The sequence below is a fragment of the Neoarius graeffei genome, chromosome 24, assembly GCF_027579695.1.
Source record: "Neoarius graeffei isolate fNeoGra1 chromosome 24, fNeoGra1.pri, whole genome shotgun sequence".
Lineage (NCBI taxonomy): Eukaryota > Metazoa > Chordata > Actinopteri > Siluriformes > Ariidae > Neoarius > Neoarius graeffei.
The window spans coordinates 40,529,735-40,548,746 of NC_083592.1; the positions used below are offsets into that span (position 1 = coordinate 40,529,735).

Below are 19,012 nucleotides of genomic sequence, written 5' to 3' on the forward strand. Positions count from 1 at the left end.
GATGACACATTAGCGTTAATGAGAAATTCTGAATTTGTTATTTACTGCCATCTGGTGGAATACAATAATTACAACATTAGCAAACTCAACTGCACAAAAACAAACAAAAAAAACAAAAAAAACAAAAAAAAAAACCAACCACAACCCACACCAGTAAGCGTGCAAATTTATCACTACAAGCCATCACCTCTCTGCTATATTGGGTATTTGTATATAAAAACTATATATTATTTATTTATTTTGCACTATATAAAAACTGTTTACAACACTGTTTATACTTTATACATCTTTAATCTTTGATAGACTTCACTGCTACACTGTTTATACTGTCATATCTGCCATATTTATACTTGCACTGTAAATTCTGCTCATACTGCCATTTATTTATTTACATTTATACTGATAATTACTATAATGTCAGACTGCTGTTCCCGTTTACATTGTTCATTCTGTTTATATTGTCATTCGTCACATTTAAATTTATACCGTTAATTCTGTTCACACTGCCACATTTGCACTTTCTGGATTGCCACTGTCTTGTCTTTTCTTAGATAGCTTTAGCTTGTGTGTGTAACCCCCCCCCGGTGTGTTTTTTTTCCCCTCCCCCCCTTTTTTTTCCTTTTTATAGTTTATATCTTGTACCTGTGTTTTATATTTCATGTTTATTACTGTTTGCACTGCGGATAAGAGGGAAACGCAATTTCAATTCTCTGTATGTCCTGCACATATGGCATTATTGACAATAGCGTTGACTTGAAAAGCTCATTTCATTCATTATCTCTAGCCACTTTATCCTTCTACAGGGTCGCAGGCGAGCTGGAGCCTATCCCAGCTGACTATGGGCGAAAGGCGGGGTACACCCTGGACAAGTCGCCAGGTCATCGCAGGGCTGACACATAGACACAGACAACCATTTACACTCACACCTACGGTCAATTTAGAGTCACCAGTTAACCTAACCTGCATGTCTTTGGACTGTGGGGGAAACCGGAGCACCCGGAGGAAACCCACGCGTACACGGGGAGAACATGCAAACTCCACACAGAAAGGCCCTTGCCGGCCACGGGGCTCGAACCCGGACCTTCTTGCTGTGAGGCGACAGCGCTAACCACTACACCACCGTGCCGCCCCCTTGAAAAGCTTATTATTATTATTATTTATTTTTTTTTACAACTTATTTATCTGGCTATTACAAAATCAGTTTTAACTACCAATACACCACTTAACCGAGATAATTTGGTAGATGCTTTTTAATTAGATAGAAGCCAATAAATTAAAAATCACCTGGTATTCACTGGTGTCTTATGAAATGGGAGCAATACCGATACGTTAAATTTCCTACCCACAAGTAACTAGATACATAGGAGAGCAAATAACAGAACCATTTACATATTGATTGATATCTGTGTTAAAGAAGCGGTCTTTTTTTTCCAATGTTTGTGTTGATTTTGTCAAAGTAATATGTCCGCGTGGTATGATGTAAACAAACTGTAATCTGTTGGCTATGTCAAAATCACGTGTTCAAACCATCCAATAAAAATATCGAAAGAAAACGTCAGACATCCCGGAATTTTCCGATTCATTATAAGCGATCTCATTGGCTACCGATGTTCTCCCCCACCAGACGGACAAAGCCGACTGATTTTAATCACAAAAGTTTGACCTAGTCTATTATCATTCATGAATGTGTTTATAAGTACATAATCTTTCTGCAAACTTAAATGTATGAATTAAGTTTTCTTTTCCTTTAAATATATGTTTTAATCTTAATCTAGTCCATTTAATAAAGTGCCAAAATTTAAACTTTATAATATGCAGTCGCCTTACTTTTCTTTTCAGTGCATCTTAGTTCTACATATATTATGGTAATTGCATCAGAAACATTCTAAATCATTACAGTTATAGTAATACAGCAACTTATTTTAAGGTGGAAGTTCTTAGGTTCAGATCCCTTTGTGATCAACAGGAGGTCATGATGATCGATTCTCTTCACTGGATTGCATAAGATGGAGCAAACCACTGGTCATATTTTCATGCACATTTTTGTTACAACACGACTTGATCATAGATAATTAAGGGATCCCCGTAGATTTTCAATCTGTCATATACCTCAGTAATCTAGAACAAAACAGTTTAACTTGCATGTTGAACTTTAAGGTGAAATTTCAACATGTGTATACATTAATACTGTTTAGGTCAGAAATCATTGAAACACTGGTAAAATCTATCCTATAATCATGTATCTAAAACCTCTCAGAGACCCTGAAAATGCACCTGAGAGCATCTATTTTCAAAAAAATGTTCCAGGGGTGGGGGGGGCATGACCTCGGACCCCCCAGTTTCGCTTCGCGACGTTGGCACTCAATTGTCTGTGTATTATCATGCCAGAATTTAGGGCTTTAATTTTTTCTGGGGAAAACACTGCAATTGGCTGATCAGATACATGCATGAATGACTAATGCCGCTTTTCCACTACAAACGCGGCTGAGCCGTGCCGTGCCGAGTCGAGCTGAGTCGAGCTGAGCGGGGCTGTTGGAGTTGCATTTCGACTACAACCGCGCTGAACCGTGCTGGCTGGAAGTGGGTGGACACATTGGGTGGAGTTAGCGAAAGTGGGTGGACGTCATGTGATGCTGTTAAGCAGCGCAAACAGTGACATCAGTGACAGTGGCGGAACAAGTCAGAGCCGGGCCGGGGGCGGGGCAAATGACCGGGCCCTTTATTAAAGCTTATCATAACATCATTTTAGGCTACAAAATGTCCGCAACTGCGGTGTTTACCAATTTCAACACTACCGGGTGCAACTATGTTATTTAGTACATCAAGTCCTTCAAACGAACATGTAACTCAGAAACAAAAAACATTAGGATACTGTACATGGCTCATAATAAAACATCAATAGCCTATACTGCGCACATTATTTGAAGGGCATACGAATGAGCGCTCAGAGGTTGCAACAGTGACAGGAAGAGTCAGAAATAAAAGGAGGGTGGTGAAAACCTCACTGAATGCACTGTGTTTACCAATTTCAACACTACGGGGTGCAACTATGTTATTTTGTACATTAAGTCCTTCAAACGAACATGTAACTCAGAAACAAAAAAACATTCGGCGACATACTGTACATGGCTCATAATAAAACATCAATAGCCTACTGCGCGCATTATTTGAAGGGCATACGACGAGCCTTGCGCTCCGCGAACTCGTCCACGATGCTCTGTATGTCACTGATTCAGTGATCTTTTAAGCGGTAGTCTCACGACCCGAATAGTAAACAACAAACATGGAGGACATGGAGTCGTTAGTGTTGCTGGTCTTGGTGCTGTGGCTTGACAACGCCAACAGATACTGGCAAGAGCGTATAGATGAGGCGAGGTGCATAAGGCTTCAGAAATTCTCGTAATTCGTAATTCTTCTTCTTCCGGGTTTGCGGTGTTTACAGATCCCAGCGCGCTCGCGGGGCGTGTGTGGGCATGTGAGGACATGCCTCCTCACCAATCAGTGCACAGGGGAGTGTCTGCTCACGCCCCCAGCCTCAGTCAGCACGGTTTGGCTCGCTTCAGCCCTACTCCAAAACGGTGCGAGTTTTAGGGGCTAAGCAGGGCTGAAACGAGCTGAGTCGTGCTGGTTTTTGGTAGTCGAAACGCGAGCCGTGTCGGGCTGAAGTGAGCTGAAGCGAGCTGAAAAAGGGTAGTGGAAAAGGGCCATAAGTGTACAGGTGTTCCTAATAAAGTGCTCAGTGAGTATATTTCTATGCTTGCTTGGTTTTATTTGCATAAAGCTTTTGCCGCCCTCAATTAAAATAACCGTGTTGCCACACAGCAAATGGTCCACAAGTTACATGCTTACCTCCAGCAAACAGCTCTTTCTTCACCTCTAGCAGCACGGCTACTCCGATGTTGTCTTTGGTCATCACCCGATTCAGCATGACCTCTGAGCCTTCCGAGTTGGCCATGGCCACTTGATTAAACTCCACGGTGTTTCTCTGAACCAGTGCAAATCTAAATAGTGGCAAATTTAACACGGACTTAAAAACTGACATTTTGGCTTTTCGCCCCCAAAACCAGAATAGTAAAAATGGGCTCACTTTTCTGTTTTGAAGAACACGGCACAGCCGTCCACGTGCTTCCGTTCCTGCTCGGACACAAGTTTGGCACGAGACTTTGGACAAAAATACCCGTCGTATCCACGCTCCTTTAGAGTTTCCAGAAAAAATGTGTAGTACTGCTCCGTCTCTACCTCCTGCATGAGAGGAGCACTGATAAGGATTCTCAAGGTGAACGAGCACCATGAAGAAATGAAAAGAAGGCATAACTATTTTAAAACTAGGGTTTGTAATGGTTAAAAGTTTATTTAAAGCACTTTGCTTATACTTTTCCATACTTCAGATAGGCTACACCTCCAAATAGTCCATGCCAATTTACCTTAAAAGGCAACTTTAGTAGTTCACTGAAAACTGGGTCTCATGAATAAAAAACTACTTTGTGGGAAATAAAATGAGTGACAACAACAGTTCTTGAATGCTAATTCCTCATAACAGGCTGGGTTTTTTTTTTTTTTAAATCATTTTAATGATTGGTTTATGAGCCCTTAAGGAGCTCCTGGGTCACATACCTGCAAACTGATAATGTCAGCATCACAGCTGGTGATCTCCTCCATGATGCCTTTCTTCCTATACTCCCAGTTGAGAGCCCAGGAAGGACAGTAGCCATACAGTTGCCTCGTTGCATATTTATCACAAAGCACGTTGTAGCACATTACTGTAAAAACAGCTAGAGGAGGGAAATTCAGAATATCTTTAGCTAGTACACTACATAGTAAAAAATCTATACGACGTAATCATAAGAAAGTGTACAATATTGCAAGAGACAAAGAATCAATCAATCAATCAGTCATGTAGACATGTCCTTATAATTAAAGATAAACAACTCGAATAGGATCATTCACCAGCATACACTGACGTTTAATCCAGTCAGTCCATATTACATAATCATAAGCAACACAAATCACATCACTTCAAGTCTATTCAGAACACTGCAGTGCAATGAATATTATACATCGTCAGTTGATTGTGAGGTGCTGTTGCGAATCTACTTCATAGGGCTTCTTTCAGGCTTGAGACACTGTGTTTGTTGGCCTACAGCAAGGGTGTCCAAACTGATCCATAAAGGGCCGTGTGGCTGCAGGTTTTCATTCCAGCCATGCAGCAGCACACCTGATTTGGCTCATTCAATCAACTGACACACCCACCCTTTAATCAAGGGTGGGTGTGGCTGCAAGTATTTGACTGTGTGAAGACAGTTCAATTGATTGAATGAGCCAAATCAGGTGTGCTGCTGCATGGCTGGAATGAAAACCTGCAGCCACACGGCCCTTTATGGATCAGTTTGGACACCCCTGGCCTACAGTAATAGTAACAATCTCATCCAAATAAAGCCAAGCCTGTCGATACTTTGTCAAAATAAGAGAATTGAGTACAAACGTTGTACGACATCACAAATACACAACCCACACAGACCATGCGGTGATTTGTGTACCCGTGTTCTGTTGTCGCGCGTGACATAGGGTATAATATAACAGCATTGTTGAACCTAAGTAGTGAGTGCATACGGTAAAAAAGGAAGGCATTTGGAATTGTAACTGTGTTAGATGAGGTGAAAATCAATCAATTAATAAACAAGAGTGCTCGGAGAGCACAATATCCCCCGCTGGCAACGATGCCACAACTCTGTTAAAATGCGACTGAATTGAACAAAATTGCAATATGTGTATTACCGACATATAACAAAGAATCCTGCCAAGTTTTGTGAAATTCCTCCAAAAATTGTGCGAGGAGTTGATTTCCGAAGGTGAGGACCCTTCCTGGGACAGACGGACGGACGGACAGACGGACTCCGCCATGACAATCTCCCTTCGGGCCTTTGCCCAAGTACAAGTATGTTAATAATCAAGGGCATAACTCTGGTAAAATTTGCCCAAATTAAATGAAATTTCAATGCGTATAACTGTCACAAAGCTTTTTGCCAAGTTTGGTGAAATTCCTCCACAAATTGTGAGAGGAGTTGATTTCAGAAGGAAAACACACTCATGAAAGTGTCAAAGTACACTGTAATTTTTTTAATCAATGTCTGTAACTCTGGTAAAATGTGACCCGATTTAACGAAATTACAATATGCCTATCACCAACATATAACAAAGAATCCTGCCAAGTTTTGTGAAATTCCTCCAAAAATTGTGAGAGGAGTTGATTTCAGAAGGTGAGCACCCTTCCTGGGACGGACAGACGGACTTCACCACAACATAATCCCCCTTCGGGCCTTTCGGCCAGCGGGGGATAATAAAAATTGTGAGGGAAGTTGATTTCAGAAAGCAAGCACACCTTGATGAAATTGCCAAAGTACAAGTTTGTTAATCATCAAGGGCATAACTCTGGTAAAATTTGCCCAAATTAAATGAAATTTCAATATGCGTATAACTGTCATATAACAAAGCCTTTTGCCAAGTTTGGTGAAATTCCTCCACAAATTGTGAGAGGAGTTGATTTGAGAAGAACGCACACCCTCATGAAATTGTCAAAGTACAAGTTATTTAAATCGAGAGTCAAAACTGGTAAAATTTAAATCGCAATATGCGTATTACCGTCATATAACAAGGCCTTTTGCCAAGCTTCGAGAAATTCGTCCAAAAATTGAGAGAGGAGTTGATGTCAGAAGGCAAGCACACCTTCATGAAATTGTGAAAGTACAACGTTGTTAATCAAGGGTCACAACTCGGGTAAAATGCGACCGAATTGAACAAAACAACAATATGCGTACTACCGACATACAACAATGCCTTTTACCAAGTTGGGTGAAATTCCTCCACAAATTGTGAGGAGTTGATATCCGAAGGAAAACACACTCTCATGAAATTGTCAAAGTATAATTTTGTTAATCAACGGCTGTAACTCTGGTAAAACGTAACCAAATTTAACGAAATTACAATATGCGTATTAACAACATAGAACAAAATCCTGCCAAGTTTTGTGAAATCCCTCCAAAAATTGTGAGAGGAGTTGATTTCAGAAGGTGAGCACACTTCCTGAGATGGGCAGATGGACAGACAGATGAACATCGCCACGACAATTCCCCCTTCGGGACTTTCGGCCAGCGGGGGGATAATAAACAAATAAACTAAAACTGCATGACAAGTTGAAAATGAATTTTACGTGAAAAGACAAGAAAACATTACTGTAGGTAAGTAAATTAAAACAAAATCTCAAACATAAAGGTTTATGATAAAACAAGTGACATTCATTACCTTCATGGTTTATCCGAGTTATGTGGTATATCTAAAGCATGAGGTCATGCTATAGTGGACATACTAGTGTTCTGTCTGTGGCAGTATAAAGGCTCAAAACAGGCTTATTAATTTTTAAATACTATTCAATTGCCTAGTTTTTGTAACTCAGAAATGAACTTCTATGCTTGCGTTATTAAACTGGTGCTATTAAGTAAAGCAAAATAATTTCACATGGCTGGCAGACTGTTCTAATGACTGACTAATCCATTATTCATATACATATTAAATTCCAGATTCAGTAACAGTGAGACTGATGACTGTAATGGAGTTTACAAAGTTAGCAACGTTTTGCTGTTGAACAACTGGATGAGGAAACATTCTGTACCTGTGGGCATCATTTGGTCTCGTTCCCTCAGTGTGATCCAGGGTCTCTGAGGGAGTTGTTCTGGGTGGACTGATCACAAAAAAAACAAAACCACACAACAATAAATGAGTGTATTATTTAACACGTTTAAATATTACAAAACGGCCACTGAAAAGATCTGCCGATTGTTACAATCGATAGTATCTGAACTCATAAACTGAGACGTCACCTGCAAGATTGTCTAGCATGTAATTCAACAGTTTTCTTGTTCCATCAGGCTCCTGGTAGAGGTTGAGTATATCCTGGGACAGTGGATTACCTGTGAATATTACATTTCACATTAGAAAAAAAATTAAAAATGTGTGAACGATGAAAGCTAAAAATAAGCTCAACTTCTAAATGAAATAGAAGGAGACCTGCCTTTGAGACCGAGAGTTTGTAAGCGAAACAGCCGCCCAAGTTCGTAAGGCAAAACCCGTAAACAGTTGTTGTTCAAAAGCAATTCCCTGTGGAAGTCAGGAAAAAAGTTTTATAGCATGCACAAAAAAAAAAAAAAAAAGAACCATTAATCTGGAATCTGTTGGATGTGTTCTATTGGACTGTATGCATTTTAGAAAACAGGAATTAATTAGACTAGAGGAGAACGTGGTCCTGTTCTGAGCCTTTCCTTATGCCATAATTGGGAGTTTTTGCTGCCTGATGTCGCCTTGCTTACTTGTGAAACCCAGAATTTTGCAAAGCTGCTTTGTGACAATGATTGGTGGAAAACTGTAACTGAATTTAATTAAAACCACTGTTTTCTGGATGGTCTTTGAAAAATATTTTCAAAAAGGATACCAAATATGGACAGCTGATAAAATCTGTCTGCTAGAATGACATAACTGGCACACTGTATTCATAAATATCATAACATATTCGTGCATGGCCTTCAGAATGAAGGCATCTCAAGCACATATTCACCAAAAGACAGTCTAAATATTGAGATAAATCACTCTATTAAATCAGAGATTAAGCTGTTTGTACTGTCTTTGTTTGACTGGCAGATCAAATAAAATGTTTACTGGTGCAGACTATTTTTTTGTTTTAGGGTGTATTCAGACCAGGATAGTTCGATAGTTCACTTGCTTTGGTCCGAACCAAATGTTTTTTTTATTTTTTCATTTTGGTGCGGTTCGCTTTCACACTGTACATTTTAGTAAGCGGACCAAAATCCGTCAACAAAGCCACGCGCCCTGAGGTCGTTCAGCTATTGGTCAGAGACGACACGCGCACAAAGCGTTAAGTTCAAAAGCAGTCATGGAGGCTTTCCGTGCTGTTATTCTTTTTAATGTCATCAAAGCTATATGTTTTTCCAGTTTTTACTGTTTTCACAATTGTGCGATTACTATGCTGTTGTACAAGTAATTTATCAACGACGACTTCAAAGGGCAAGGCGGCTACGGAGGATAGCGCTGATGAGCGCACATCATGTTGTGACAGTTCTGGCTCTTCACGCAAGTCGCTAGTACCGCCACTTTTTGAAAGAATGTCCCTGATTTTAATGTAGGTCTGACGGAGTTTCTTCACTTTTAGCCGACATTGTTCTGGGGAGCGCGTGAACCCCTTCTCCTTCATTTTCTCACTGAATACAGCAAACACGTCGGCATTTTTGTGTGTTCTCTCCAAAAGCTCAGATATGTGGACATCTGCCCATATATCCACAAGCGTGTGCGTTTCTTCCTCGGCCTACGTTTGCCCCCTACTCATTTTTTGTACTCTGTAGTCTAGTCTGCCACTGGTCTGAATGACTGAACGACTGTTGTAAGGTTCCCTTGACAACCGAAACAGTGTTTGCACTTTGCGGTGGAGTGTCAAGACTCTGTTTCCCATAATGCTCGACAAACGACGGAAGCTCCCGAGGTACAAAAAAAGCAAAACTGTCAGATTAGGTCCGGTCTGCTTTCACACCTCCAAAAGGTCCGCACCAGAGTTCCTTTGGTCCGGACCGAGTCCGACCTTGCAGCTCGGTCTCGGTCCGCTTGTCTGGTCCGGACCAGAGTTCGGTGGTTTGTATTCAGACCAACCCAAAAGGTCCGGACCAAGGGAAATTTGGTTCGTTTGGCCGGGACCAAACAACGTAGGTGTGAATACGTCCTTAGTCTGAACAGGTCCGTCCATAAACGCACTCAAAAAATAATGGAGATAAAACCATTTTCAAGCGAAATATGGACTTATTCATATACGTGATATCTGCTGTTATAACCTAGAAAGACTAAATTATTTAATATCCTTTCATTATTTCATTTCAGCACAATTTCAACCATCAAATATGCCCCGAACACATTTAATAATTTTATATATAATACCCAAAATGTTCTAAATTACTGCTGAAATTTGATACTGGTGAAAACTGAACTCTAACTCCACATTTCGCTTCTACCTGAGAGACACCATGTTGCCGAGTTCTGCCGGCAGGCTGCGTAGTTTGTTAGAGGACAGGTTCAGGTAGACCAGATGTGGGAGTTTGGCGATTTCAGGAGGGAGTCGGCTGAGGTTGTTGTTGTTGATGTGCAGAGTGGTAAGATGAGTGAGTGTCCATAGTGAACTGCTCAAGTTTCTCACCCGTCCTGTCCAAAAACAATGAGGAGAAATTCTTTAAAAGAGCTACTGCACACTTAAATGTGCTTTTTGAGCTGTACGCTAAATGATATGACTGGAATGTGATGAAATGCATCAAACCTGTGTTAAAGTGTACCGGTACTGGTCACGCTTACAACATTAGTCGTGCTTTATGTATTACTTAAAAGACAAAAGACGCACACATTTAGTCAAAAAAATTTTGAAAAAAATTTTAAAAACCCACACACTGTAAAAGCACTTTTGTGGACAATTTTATTCCGTGAATTACCCGCAGGGGCAGAACCAATGGGGAGCAGCCATTGCCAGCCGGAAGTGACGTACAGTCGTTGATCCTGGGTTACTGGGTGCAAGTAAACAAGCAGTGTTCTGTGGGTCGAGATTCGAGGTGAAAGGTGTTGTGAAAGAAGCAAAATATGGCCAGCAACTTTGATGAAATGGGTGTCAATTGTTATCTATTCGAGCCAGAGAGGGAGGAGGCTTGTGAGGACAGTGAGTCATCACATTCTAGTGAATTGGAGGAGGAAACTGCCGCAACAGACATGTGTGACGGTAGATCCAAAATGGCTACCACTCCATGGTGTCAATGCGGGCAATGCTCCGTCATGAAAACTGACATGGAGCCCTACTGTTGTCAAGCACATGAACTCCTTGCAGACCGCTTTAATGGCGGCATTACGTCCACCCCGCATCTGCACGAGTACAGTGGTGCCTGAAAGTTTGTGAACCCTTTAGAATTTTCTATATTTCTGCATAAATATGACCTAAAACATCATCAGATTTTCACACAAGTCCTAAAAGTAGATAAAGAGAACCCAGTTAAACAAATCAGACCAAAATATTATACTTGGTAATTTATTTATTGAGGAAAATGATCCAATATTACATATCTGTGAGTGGCAAAAGTATGTGAACCTCTAGGATTAGCAGTTAATTTGAAGGTGAAATTAGAGTCAGGTGTTTTCAATCAATGGGATGACAATCAGGTGTGAGTGGGCACCCTGTTTTATTTAAAGAACAGGGATCTATCAAAGTCTGATCTTCACAACACGTTTGTGGAAGTGCATCATGGCACGAACAAAGGGGATATCTGAGGACCTCAGAAAAAGCGCTGTTGATACTCATCAGGCTGGAAAAGGTTATAAAGCCATCTCTAAAGAGTTTGGACTCCACCAATCCACAGTCAGACAGATTGTGTACAAATGGAGGAAATTCAAGACCATTGTTCCCCTCCCCAGGAGTGGTTGACCAACAAAGATCACTCCAAGAGCAAGGCGTGTAATAGTCGGCGAGGTCACAAAGGACCCCAGGGTAACTTCTAAGCAACTGAAGGCCTCTCTCACATTGGCTAATGTTTATGTTCATGAGTCCACCATCAGGAGAACACTGAGCAACAAATGGTGTGCATGGCAGGGTTGCAAGGAGAAAGCCACTGCTCTCCAAAAAGAACACTGCTGCTCTTCTGCAGTTTTCTAAAGATCACGTGGACGAGCCAGAAGGTTATTGGAAAAATCTTTTGTGGATGGATGAGACCAAAATAGAACTTTTTGGTTTAAATGAGAAGCATTATGTTTGCAGAAAGGAAAACACTGCATTCCAGCATAAGAACCTTATCCCATCTGTTTAACATGGTGGTGGTAGTATCATGGTTTGGGCCTGTTTTGCTGCATCTGGGCCAGGACGGCTTGCCATCATTGATGGAAAAATCTCATCTCATCTCATTATCTCTAGCCGCTTTATCCTTCTACAGGGTCGCAGGCAAGCTGGAGCCTATCCCAGCTGACTACGGGCGAAAGGCGGGGTACACCCTGGACAAGTCGCCAGGTCATCAAAGGGCTGACACATAGACACAGACAACCATTCACACTCACATTCACACCTACGGTCAATTTAGAGTCACCAGTTAACCTAACCTGCATGTCTTTGGACTGTGGGGGAAACCGGAGCACCCGGAGGAAACCCACGCAGACACGGGGAGAACATGCAAACTCCACACAGAAAGGCCCTCGCCGGCCACGGGGCTCAAACCCAGGACCTTCTTGCTGTGAGGCGACAGCGCTAACCACTACACCACCGTGCCGCCCTGATGGAACAATGAATTCTGAATTATACCAGCAAATTCTAAAGGAAAATGTCAGGACATCTGTCCATGAACTGAATCTCAAGAGAAGGTGGGTCATGCAGCAAGACAACGACCCTAAGCACACAAGTCATTCTACCAAAGAATTGTTAAAGAAGAATAAAGTTAATGGTTTGGAATGGCCGAGTCAAAGTCCTGACCTTAATCCAATTGAAATGTTGTGGAAGGACCTGAAGCGAGCAGTTCATGTGAGGAAACCCACCAACATCCCAGAGTTGAAGCTGTTCTGTACGGAGGAACGGGCTAAAATTCCTCCAAGCCGGTGTGCAGGACTGATCAACAGTTACCGCAAACATTTAGTTGCAGTTATTGCTGCACAAGGGGGTCACACCAGATACTGAAAGCAAAGGTTCACATACTTTTGCCACTCACAGATATGTAATATTGGATCATTTTCCTCAATAAATAAATGACCACGTATAATATTTTGGTCTCATTTGTTTAACTGGGTTCTCTTTATCTACTTTTAGGACTTGTGTGAAAATCTGATGTTGTTTTAGGTCATATTTATGCAGAAAGATAAATTCTAAAGGGTTCGCAAACTTTCAAGCACCACTGTATATATCTCATACTTGTAATAGATCTTTATTTTATGGCACATATCTATTATTTCATGGCATTATGTGCAAGTAGATTTGGTTGTATTTATTTAAAATATATATATATATATATATATATATATATATATAATATTTATACTTAATTGACTGTTATACAGACACAAGGCATCATTGGTAACTGTCATGAAAGAAGGCATGTATACATGTACAGTGTGACCCGTGCCGATGTTATAAAGCCAACGTTTTGCCAACTCTGACTTTGTGCCATCAGTTGGTTTAGGGAAACAAAAGAAACGTTTCCCGGGATTTCTGCGCTTCTTGTTCGTGCAGCCATAAGCTTTACATCATCAACACCATTCCCCTGTGGCATCGGGAATAGCCTTGGTGTTCTTCTGCTGGAATCGTGCATCCAGTAGTCGCAGGAAGTCAGTCTTGACCATCATTTTCCTTGCCTGCTGTACATCGACAGCAAGCAGCTTCTCCACTCTATTCCACACTTTCCTTGGAGCCAGAACATCAAATAGCACCTGTTTCTGGAGGTTGTTATTATCCAGTCTACACACATGTGCAAGATATTTCATATGCTGCATCACACAAAAATCACAGATGGGTGGAGTGTCTGTGAGCGCACGTAATCGCTCATTTGATATTCTGAAACTCCAATCAACTTCCATTCCTTCACGTTCTGCCTGATCTGGTGCATTTTTTCATTTGTATCCTCCCCGAACCATTTTTCTCAAGAAGCTATGCCAGATGGCTTCAACCTTGTTCAGCTCATTCTCTGTTAGTCCCCGCTAACAAACACTCCGCCATTGTCCTAGGGACGCACCCCAGCGCTGGCGGATAATGCGTTATCTTAAACTGGTGTTTGCAGCATGGGGTCAGTGACCAGTCCACTGCAGACCAGCCAGTCGGACAAAAACAACGACTGTGTGTCACTACCGGTGCTGGAACAGCCTGTGAAGGAGGCAACATGTCGCTGACCATGCCTGACTGATGGAACAGTGACTTAAAACTCACATATACTTGACAAGAGCTTATGACAAACGTTATATGACGGAACCACTGGTATCGTACGTGATCTTTTGAAATAGCTAGTAATTAAAATTCACTACAGGTACCCTTTGATATTGACATAAGGGCAATTCCGTGGAAGTGTCAACCACACAGTCAGAATTTCAAACTGGGACTATATACATAAATGAGGTATCGTTGGAAAGCTAACAACCTGTACTTCTTGGAAATGTTATGTGTTGATTGGTTGCCCATCAAGTACCGAATCAATTTTAAGATATGTTTAATCACATTCAAGGTTTTATATGGCCTGTCACCTAGTTATCTCTCCAACTTAATCTCGGTGAAGAAAACTAGATATCATTTAAGGTCTTTCGAAGCGCCAGTTTTAAACAGACTGCGGACAGCTAGGAAGACGCTAGGTGACAGGTCGTACGCAGCGGCAGCCCCCACACTGTGGAATGCACTTCCACAAGTAATCCGCCAGTCCCAGAATATAGACGATTTTAAGCGCCTTCTGAAGACTCATCTTTTCAGGGAAGCCTATAATTTATAACTCTATAGAACTTTATTATTATTTTTGTTTTATTTTATAGTTAAGCTATCTTAATTATAAATATATAAATAAGATTTTTATTATACAAGTTGCAATTTCAGTATTTTTTGTTTTATCATATAATTTTGGGAATTTTAGCTTGTAAAGCGCAATAGATCATTTGTATGTTATTTTGCGCTATAGAATATAAATTAAATTACAACCACATAGTCAGAATTTCAAACTGGGACTATATACATAAATGAGGTATCATTGGAAAGCTAACAACCTGTACTTCTTGGAAATGTTGTGGGTTTGTTGAATCATGCATTCAAGAGATACGTATAGGTCTTTAAAGTCTCTTGAAATAAAATTTGCAAATTTCAACAAAAAAGGATGAAATCATGAGGTGCCTCATAATCCACTAATGTTACTTACTGAGAGTTACTGTTTTATATCAAATTAACAGTATAACATTTGGTCTTTCTCCTATGTTATTAAGTTGGCTCAACTATGGTCTCATTCTGGGATAGCCAGCTTCAATACTGAAATGGCCGATGCATGTACATCCATAACCAAAAATTTGATTTTTTTAATCCCCTTTAAAGAATATTTGTACCATTTCAATTTCTCTTATGATGCAAAGCTAACTTCAGATCCTAAGCCGAAGCAACCATAAAAAAAAAAATTGGCTGTTCATATTTTTAACAGAAATAAAGATACCCAAATTTATGTACGTCCATAACCGTACGTCCATAACCAATTTAAACATACATCCATAATCATGCAAGATCGCATATTTTGTATCTTTCAGCCCTCTGGTGGATCTCTTTTGCCATTAAATAACCCATGCCCTCTGGTGTACAATTTTTTAACTAAGCATGACATCACTTCCTGTTGAATTCCATGTGCCCTGCTAGATCTAGACACACCTGATACAAAAAAAGTTTCAAATCTGCAACAATCGACATTAAAGGAACCCCAGTTCTGTGGAATACAAGGCGAGTTATATTCTTTATGAAGTTATTTGATAGAATTTCTAATTATTTTTAATAAATTTCCATACATGTGTAATGTTCATTTCCCTCAAAAACATTCCTGACACTTCCCAAAATGGATACTACATCTCACTGATTCTCAGAGTAATGTGAAATCCTTGTAAACTGCAAGCAGCCAATCAATGTTTACCAAGTTCTTCGCTATCCTGTTCATTTTGACTAAGAGTTTTTGATTTGTTGTGGATGTAGTCCAATACTTAAAGTAGGTTTATTTGCCAGCCAGGTGTGGGGACCATGGCTCTAACGAATAGAGAGAAGCAGGCCCGCTTCCGGGAGCGCCTGAAGAAGAACCCCTCCCCCTTCACGAGAAGTTTACAGAGAAGGACCGGAAACGAAAATCCCTTGAAAGACAAGTCCTGAAGAGAAATCCAGAAAAGTGGAAAGAATATCAGGCGAAAGAAAACAAGAGACTGAGAGAATTCCGTGCGCAGAAAAATGCAGGGGGTCATGGGGCTGGGGAAGAATCCCCCTCAGGTTTTCGCTCACGTCAGTCACTGGGCAAGGCTGTCAAGAAGGCAAAGCAAGCCCTTCCCAAATTGCCGAGGAAGCGTAAGGCCGTCATGGCAGTTTTGGCCGAAGACTAAAACACGGGATCATTAAATCTCAATGAGGTATTTTAAGTTATGTGCTATTCATGGTGCCAAATCCCAAATACAATATAATAGTCTAGAACTCCAATTGAATATGCGAATATGCATGTTGTATGATGTCGGAACTGTGACCATTCAAATCGATCCTTGGGAATGGTAGCCAGAATCCTTCCTTCAGTTTGCAGCCATTAAAACCTATCCTGTTTTTTATTTTTTTAAAAAGTCTGATATGGATTAAGCCAGGGCTGAACGATATGGACAAAATTTCGTATCTCGATATTCATGCCAGATATCTCGATACGATACGATACGATATGACTACGGGTTCAGTGAAAACCAAGCGTTTTTCAGAAAAATAAAAACATCATAATACAAAAAAATGTGGAAAATGCAGTTTTATTTTTAAGAACTCACTGCCAGTCATCAACATTAACATAAATTACAAATCAAACATTTTACTGCAGCTCTGCTTTAACAATAGGTCTGTGGTTGTCGTGAAATGATCGATTTCACGGAGCTCGGGTTCAACATTCATTTTACACTCATTATAGAGTTTCGGAATGGCCACTTGATTAAAATGTGTTCGGGATGGTATTCTATAACGCTTGTCCAGCGTCTGAACCATTTTTTTAAAGCCCTCTTTCGAGACTGTGTACACAGGGACCATGCCTTTTGCAATGTGGTATGTTATAGCATCTGTAATTTCTTTATGTCTGGTGGACGTCGACTCGTACGAACGAATCAGCAATATAACTTTGCTTTGGCTTATTTTGGGATGACTGAAGTCCCCGGTGTTTCTCTCATTGTCATACACTCTTCGTGCAGCACGCGATGGTGTTGTTTAAGGTGCTGAAACATGTTTGTTGTGCTACCTTGCTTCGTCGCAATTTTTGCTAAGCACGACCTGCACAACACCTCACTCTGGTTAACATCGTCCTTTTTGAATCCAAAATACCTCCAAATAATGGAGGATGATTTATGTTTTGGCACCAAGTCAGATTCTGCACCGCCACCGGCCGCATTATCTTCCGCACTCATTTTCTTTTTCTTTTTAATTTCCCCGCTGTGTCTATAGCGTGTGCGCGGGCGTCGGTCTCCGTCTCCCTCACTCCCACCCTCATATGTTTGTCATTGGTTGGCTTCAGCTGTCGATCCACAGCAAGCATGAAATAAGGTTTGTGGCTGGCTGGCCTTAGTGGTGCATTCAAGGGCAATCGTAAAAATGAAGTTTGTTGTGACTGCCAGAGCTGTACACGCAGGGCGAGCACGGGGAAGGGAAATCTATATCGTTGCTTTTTCGATATTAATATCTTGAATGTTCATATCTAGATATAGATACGATAACGATATATCGTTCAGCCCTAGATTAAGCATTAAAGAAATAATGAAGAATTGACAATTACTCTTACTTTGATTAGTTATGATGTTTTTCTTCAAATACGAACGTGTGAAATCCTTTCAATGTGAATTTGTAATTTGTTCCAGAATTTTTAATAAATCTTCTAAAATACCTGTTTTGTGTCCCATTATTAAAATTTCAATGCATCTTTATTAGTTTCACACTTGCCATATTCAAATAAACTATGTTGAAAAGGACTTAATACTTTCAATTACCATGTACGTCCATAACCTTCACACGGGTACGTCCATAACCAAATTCATGTACGTCTATAACCGAGTGTTAAGTTGGGCCGTTCATTTAATATGCAATTAATAATCCTAATGGCTATTTTTTCTGTTAGTAGATATACTTGCCTACCCATGAAAAGTGTTTCTTTGTTCAGGGTTCCTACAGATATTTTATGTTGAATTTACTACCTTTTTACTACCTTCACAATTTTTTTTACTACCACAGCGACAATTTGGATTTGGACATTTTCTCACAATTTAACAAGGTAATCTTTGAGTGTATGTGTTAGTCCAAGTGAATGTGCTACATACAAGTTAGTGACAACTCTACCCAAAGAGTTGGATTGATGAGACAAGATAGAAAGAAAATCTGAACGTACCGGTAGTGTAACTCTTTCCCTTTGGACGCATAATAGAACCTCCCATTGCTAGGGCTACACATGGAGTAATGCATATTTGCATAAAAGAAAACAAACTTCCACATATAAGTTATAATTTTATTGAACTGTGAAACTGTGGCCCATAACCTCTTAACGGGTACACAGATTTGCACTAAACCTTGTGTGTCAACACTTCACATTAGGTACAAGATCTGATTACATTTTGTCGGCCAACACTTTCAAGATGGCCAACGTTTTGTTTGTGGAATAATCTTTTGAACAGGTGAACAGATTTGCACAAAAAATCTTATGTGCTTAGGTACATCAACTCATTACATTTAGATCAGGTCAAATGGCAAACACGAACCCACACACACACACACACACACACACACACACACACACACACACACACACACACACACACACACAAAGCGCACCAGGCGCACGCACACATGACAAAGACAAGACACACACCCTAAAGATACAAAACACACATAACCCAAGCCCTATTTTGGCAGTCTCTCAACACATTGCCAAGTTTGCTTAAGATAGTCATTTGCACCAGTCCTGTAGTCGTGAAGGCCCGTGGGCAGAGTCAACACCTTCCTCCCAGAGATCACAGTGTTTTAGAGGGTTAATCTTAATCATTTGAACAGTTCAACAGATTTGCTCATCACATTTTGGATGCCGGGCGGCACGGTGGTGTAGTGGTTAGCGCTGTCGCCTCACAGCAAGAAGGTCCTGGGTTCGAGCCCCGGGGCCGGTGAGGGCCTTTCTGTGTGGAGTTTGCATGTTCTCCCCGTGTCCGCGTGGGTTTCCTCCGGGTGCTCCGGTTTCCCCCA

At 40.7% G+C, this 19,012-nt stretch overlaps 1 protein-coding gene across 2 annotated transcripts in view; it reads right to left on the bottom strand.

Annotated features, from left to right (window-relative positions):
- cnot6l (CCR4-NOT transcription complex, subunit 6-like) overlaps positions 1–19,012 on the bottom strand; it is a 60,230-nt gene that overhangs the window by 20,700 nt on the left and 20,518 nt on the right. For both annotated transcript variants that reach the window (XM_060907235.1, XM_060907236.1), the window contains 7 exons: positions 10,065–10,251; positions 8,066–8,151; positions 7,875–7,964; positions 7,667–7,735; positions 4,615–4,772; positions 4,088–4,242; positions 3,850–4,001 (listed from right to left, as the gene is read on the bottom strand). In XM_060907235.1, coding sequence (XP_060763218.1) covers positions 3,850–4,001; positions 4,088–4,242; positions 4,615–4,772; positions 7,667–7,735; positions 7,875–7,964; positions 8,066–8,151; positions 10,065–10,251 — 897 coding nt within the window. The remainder of the gene's footprint in view (positions 1–3,849; positions 4,002–4,087; positions 4,243–4,614; positions 4,773–7,666; positions 7,736–7,874; positions 7,965–8,065; positions 8,152–10,064; positions 10,252–19,012) is intronic.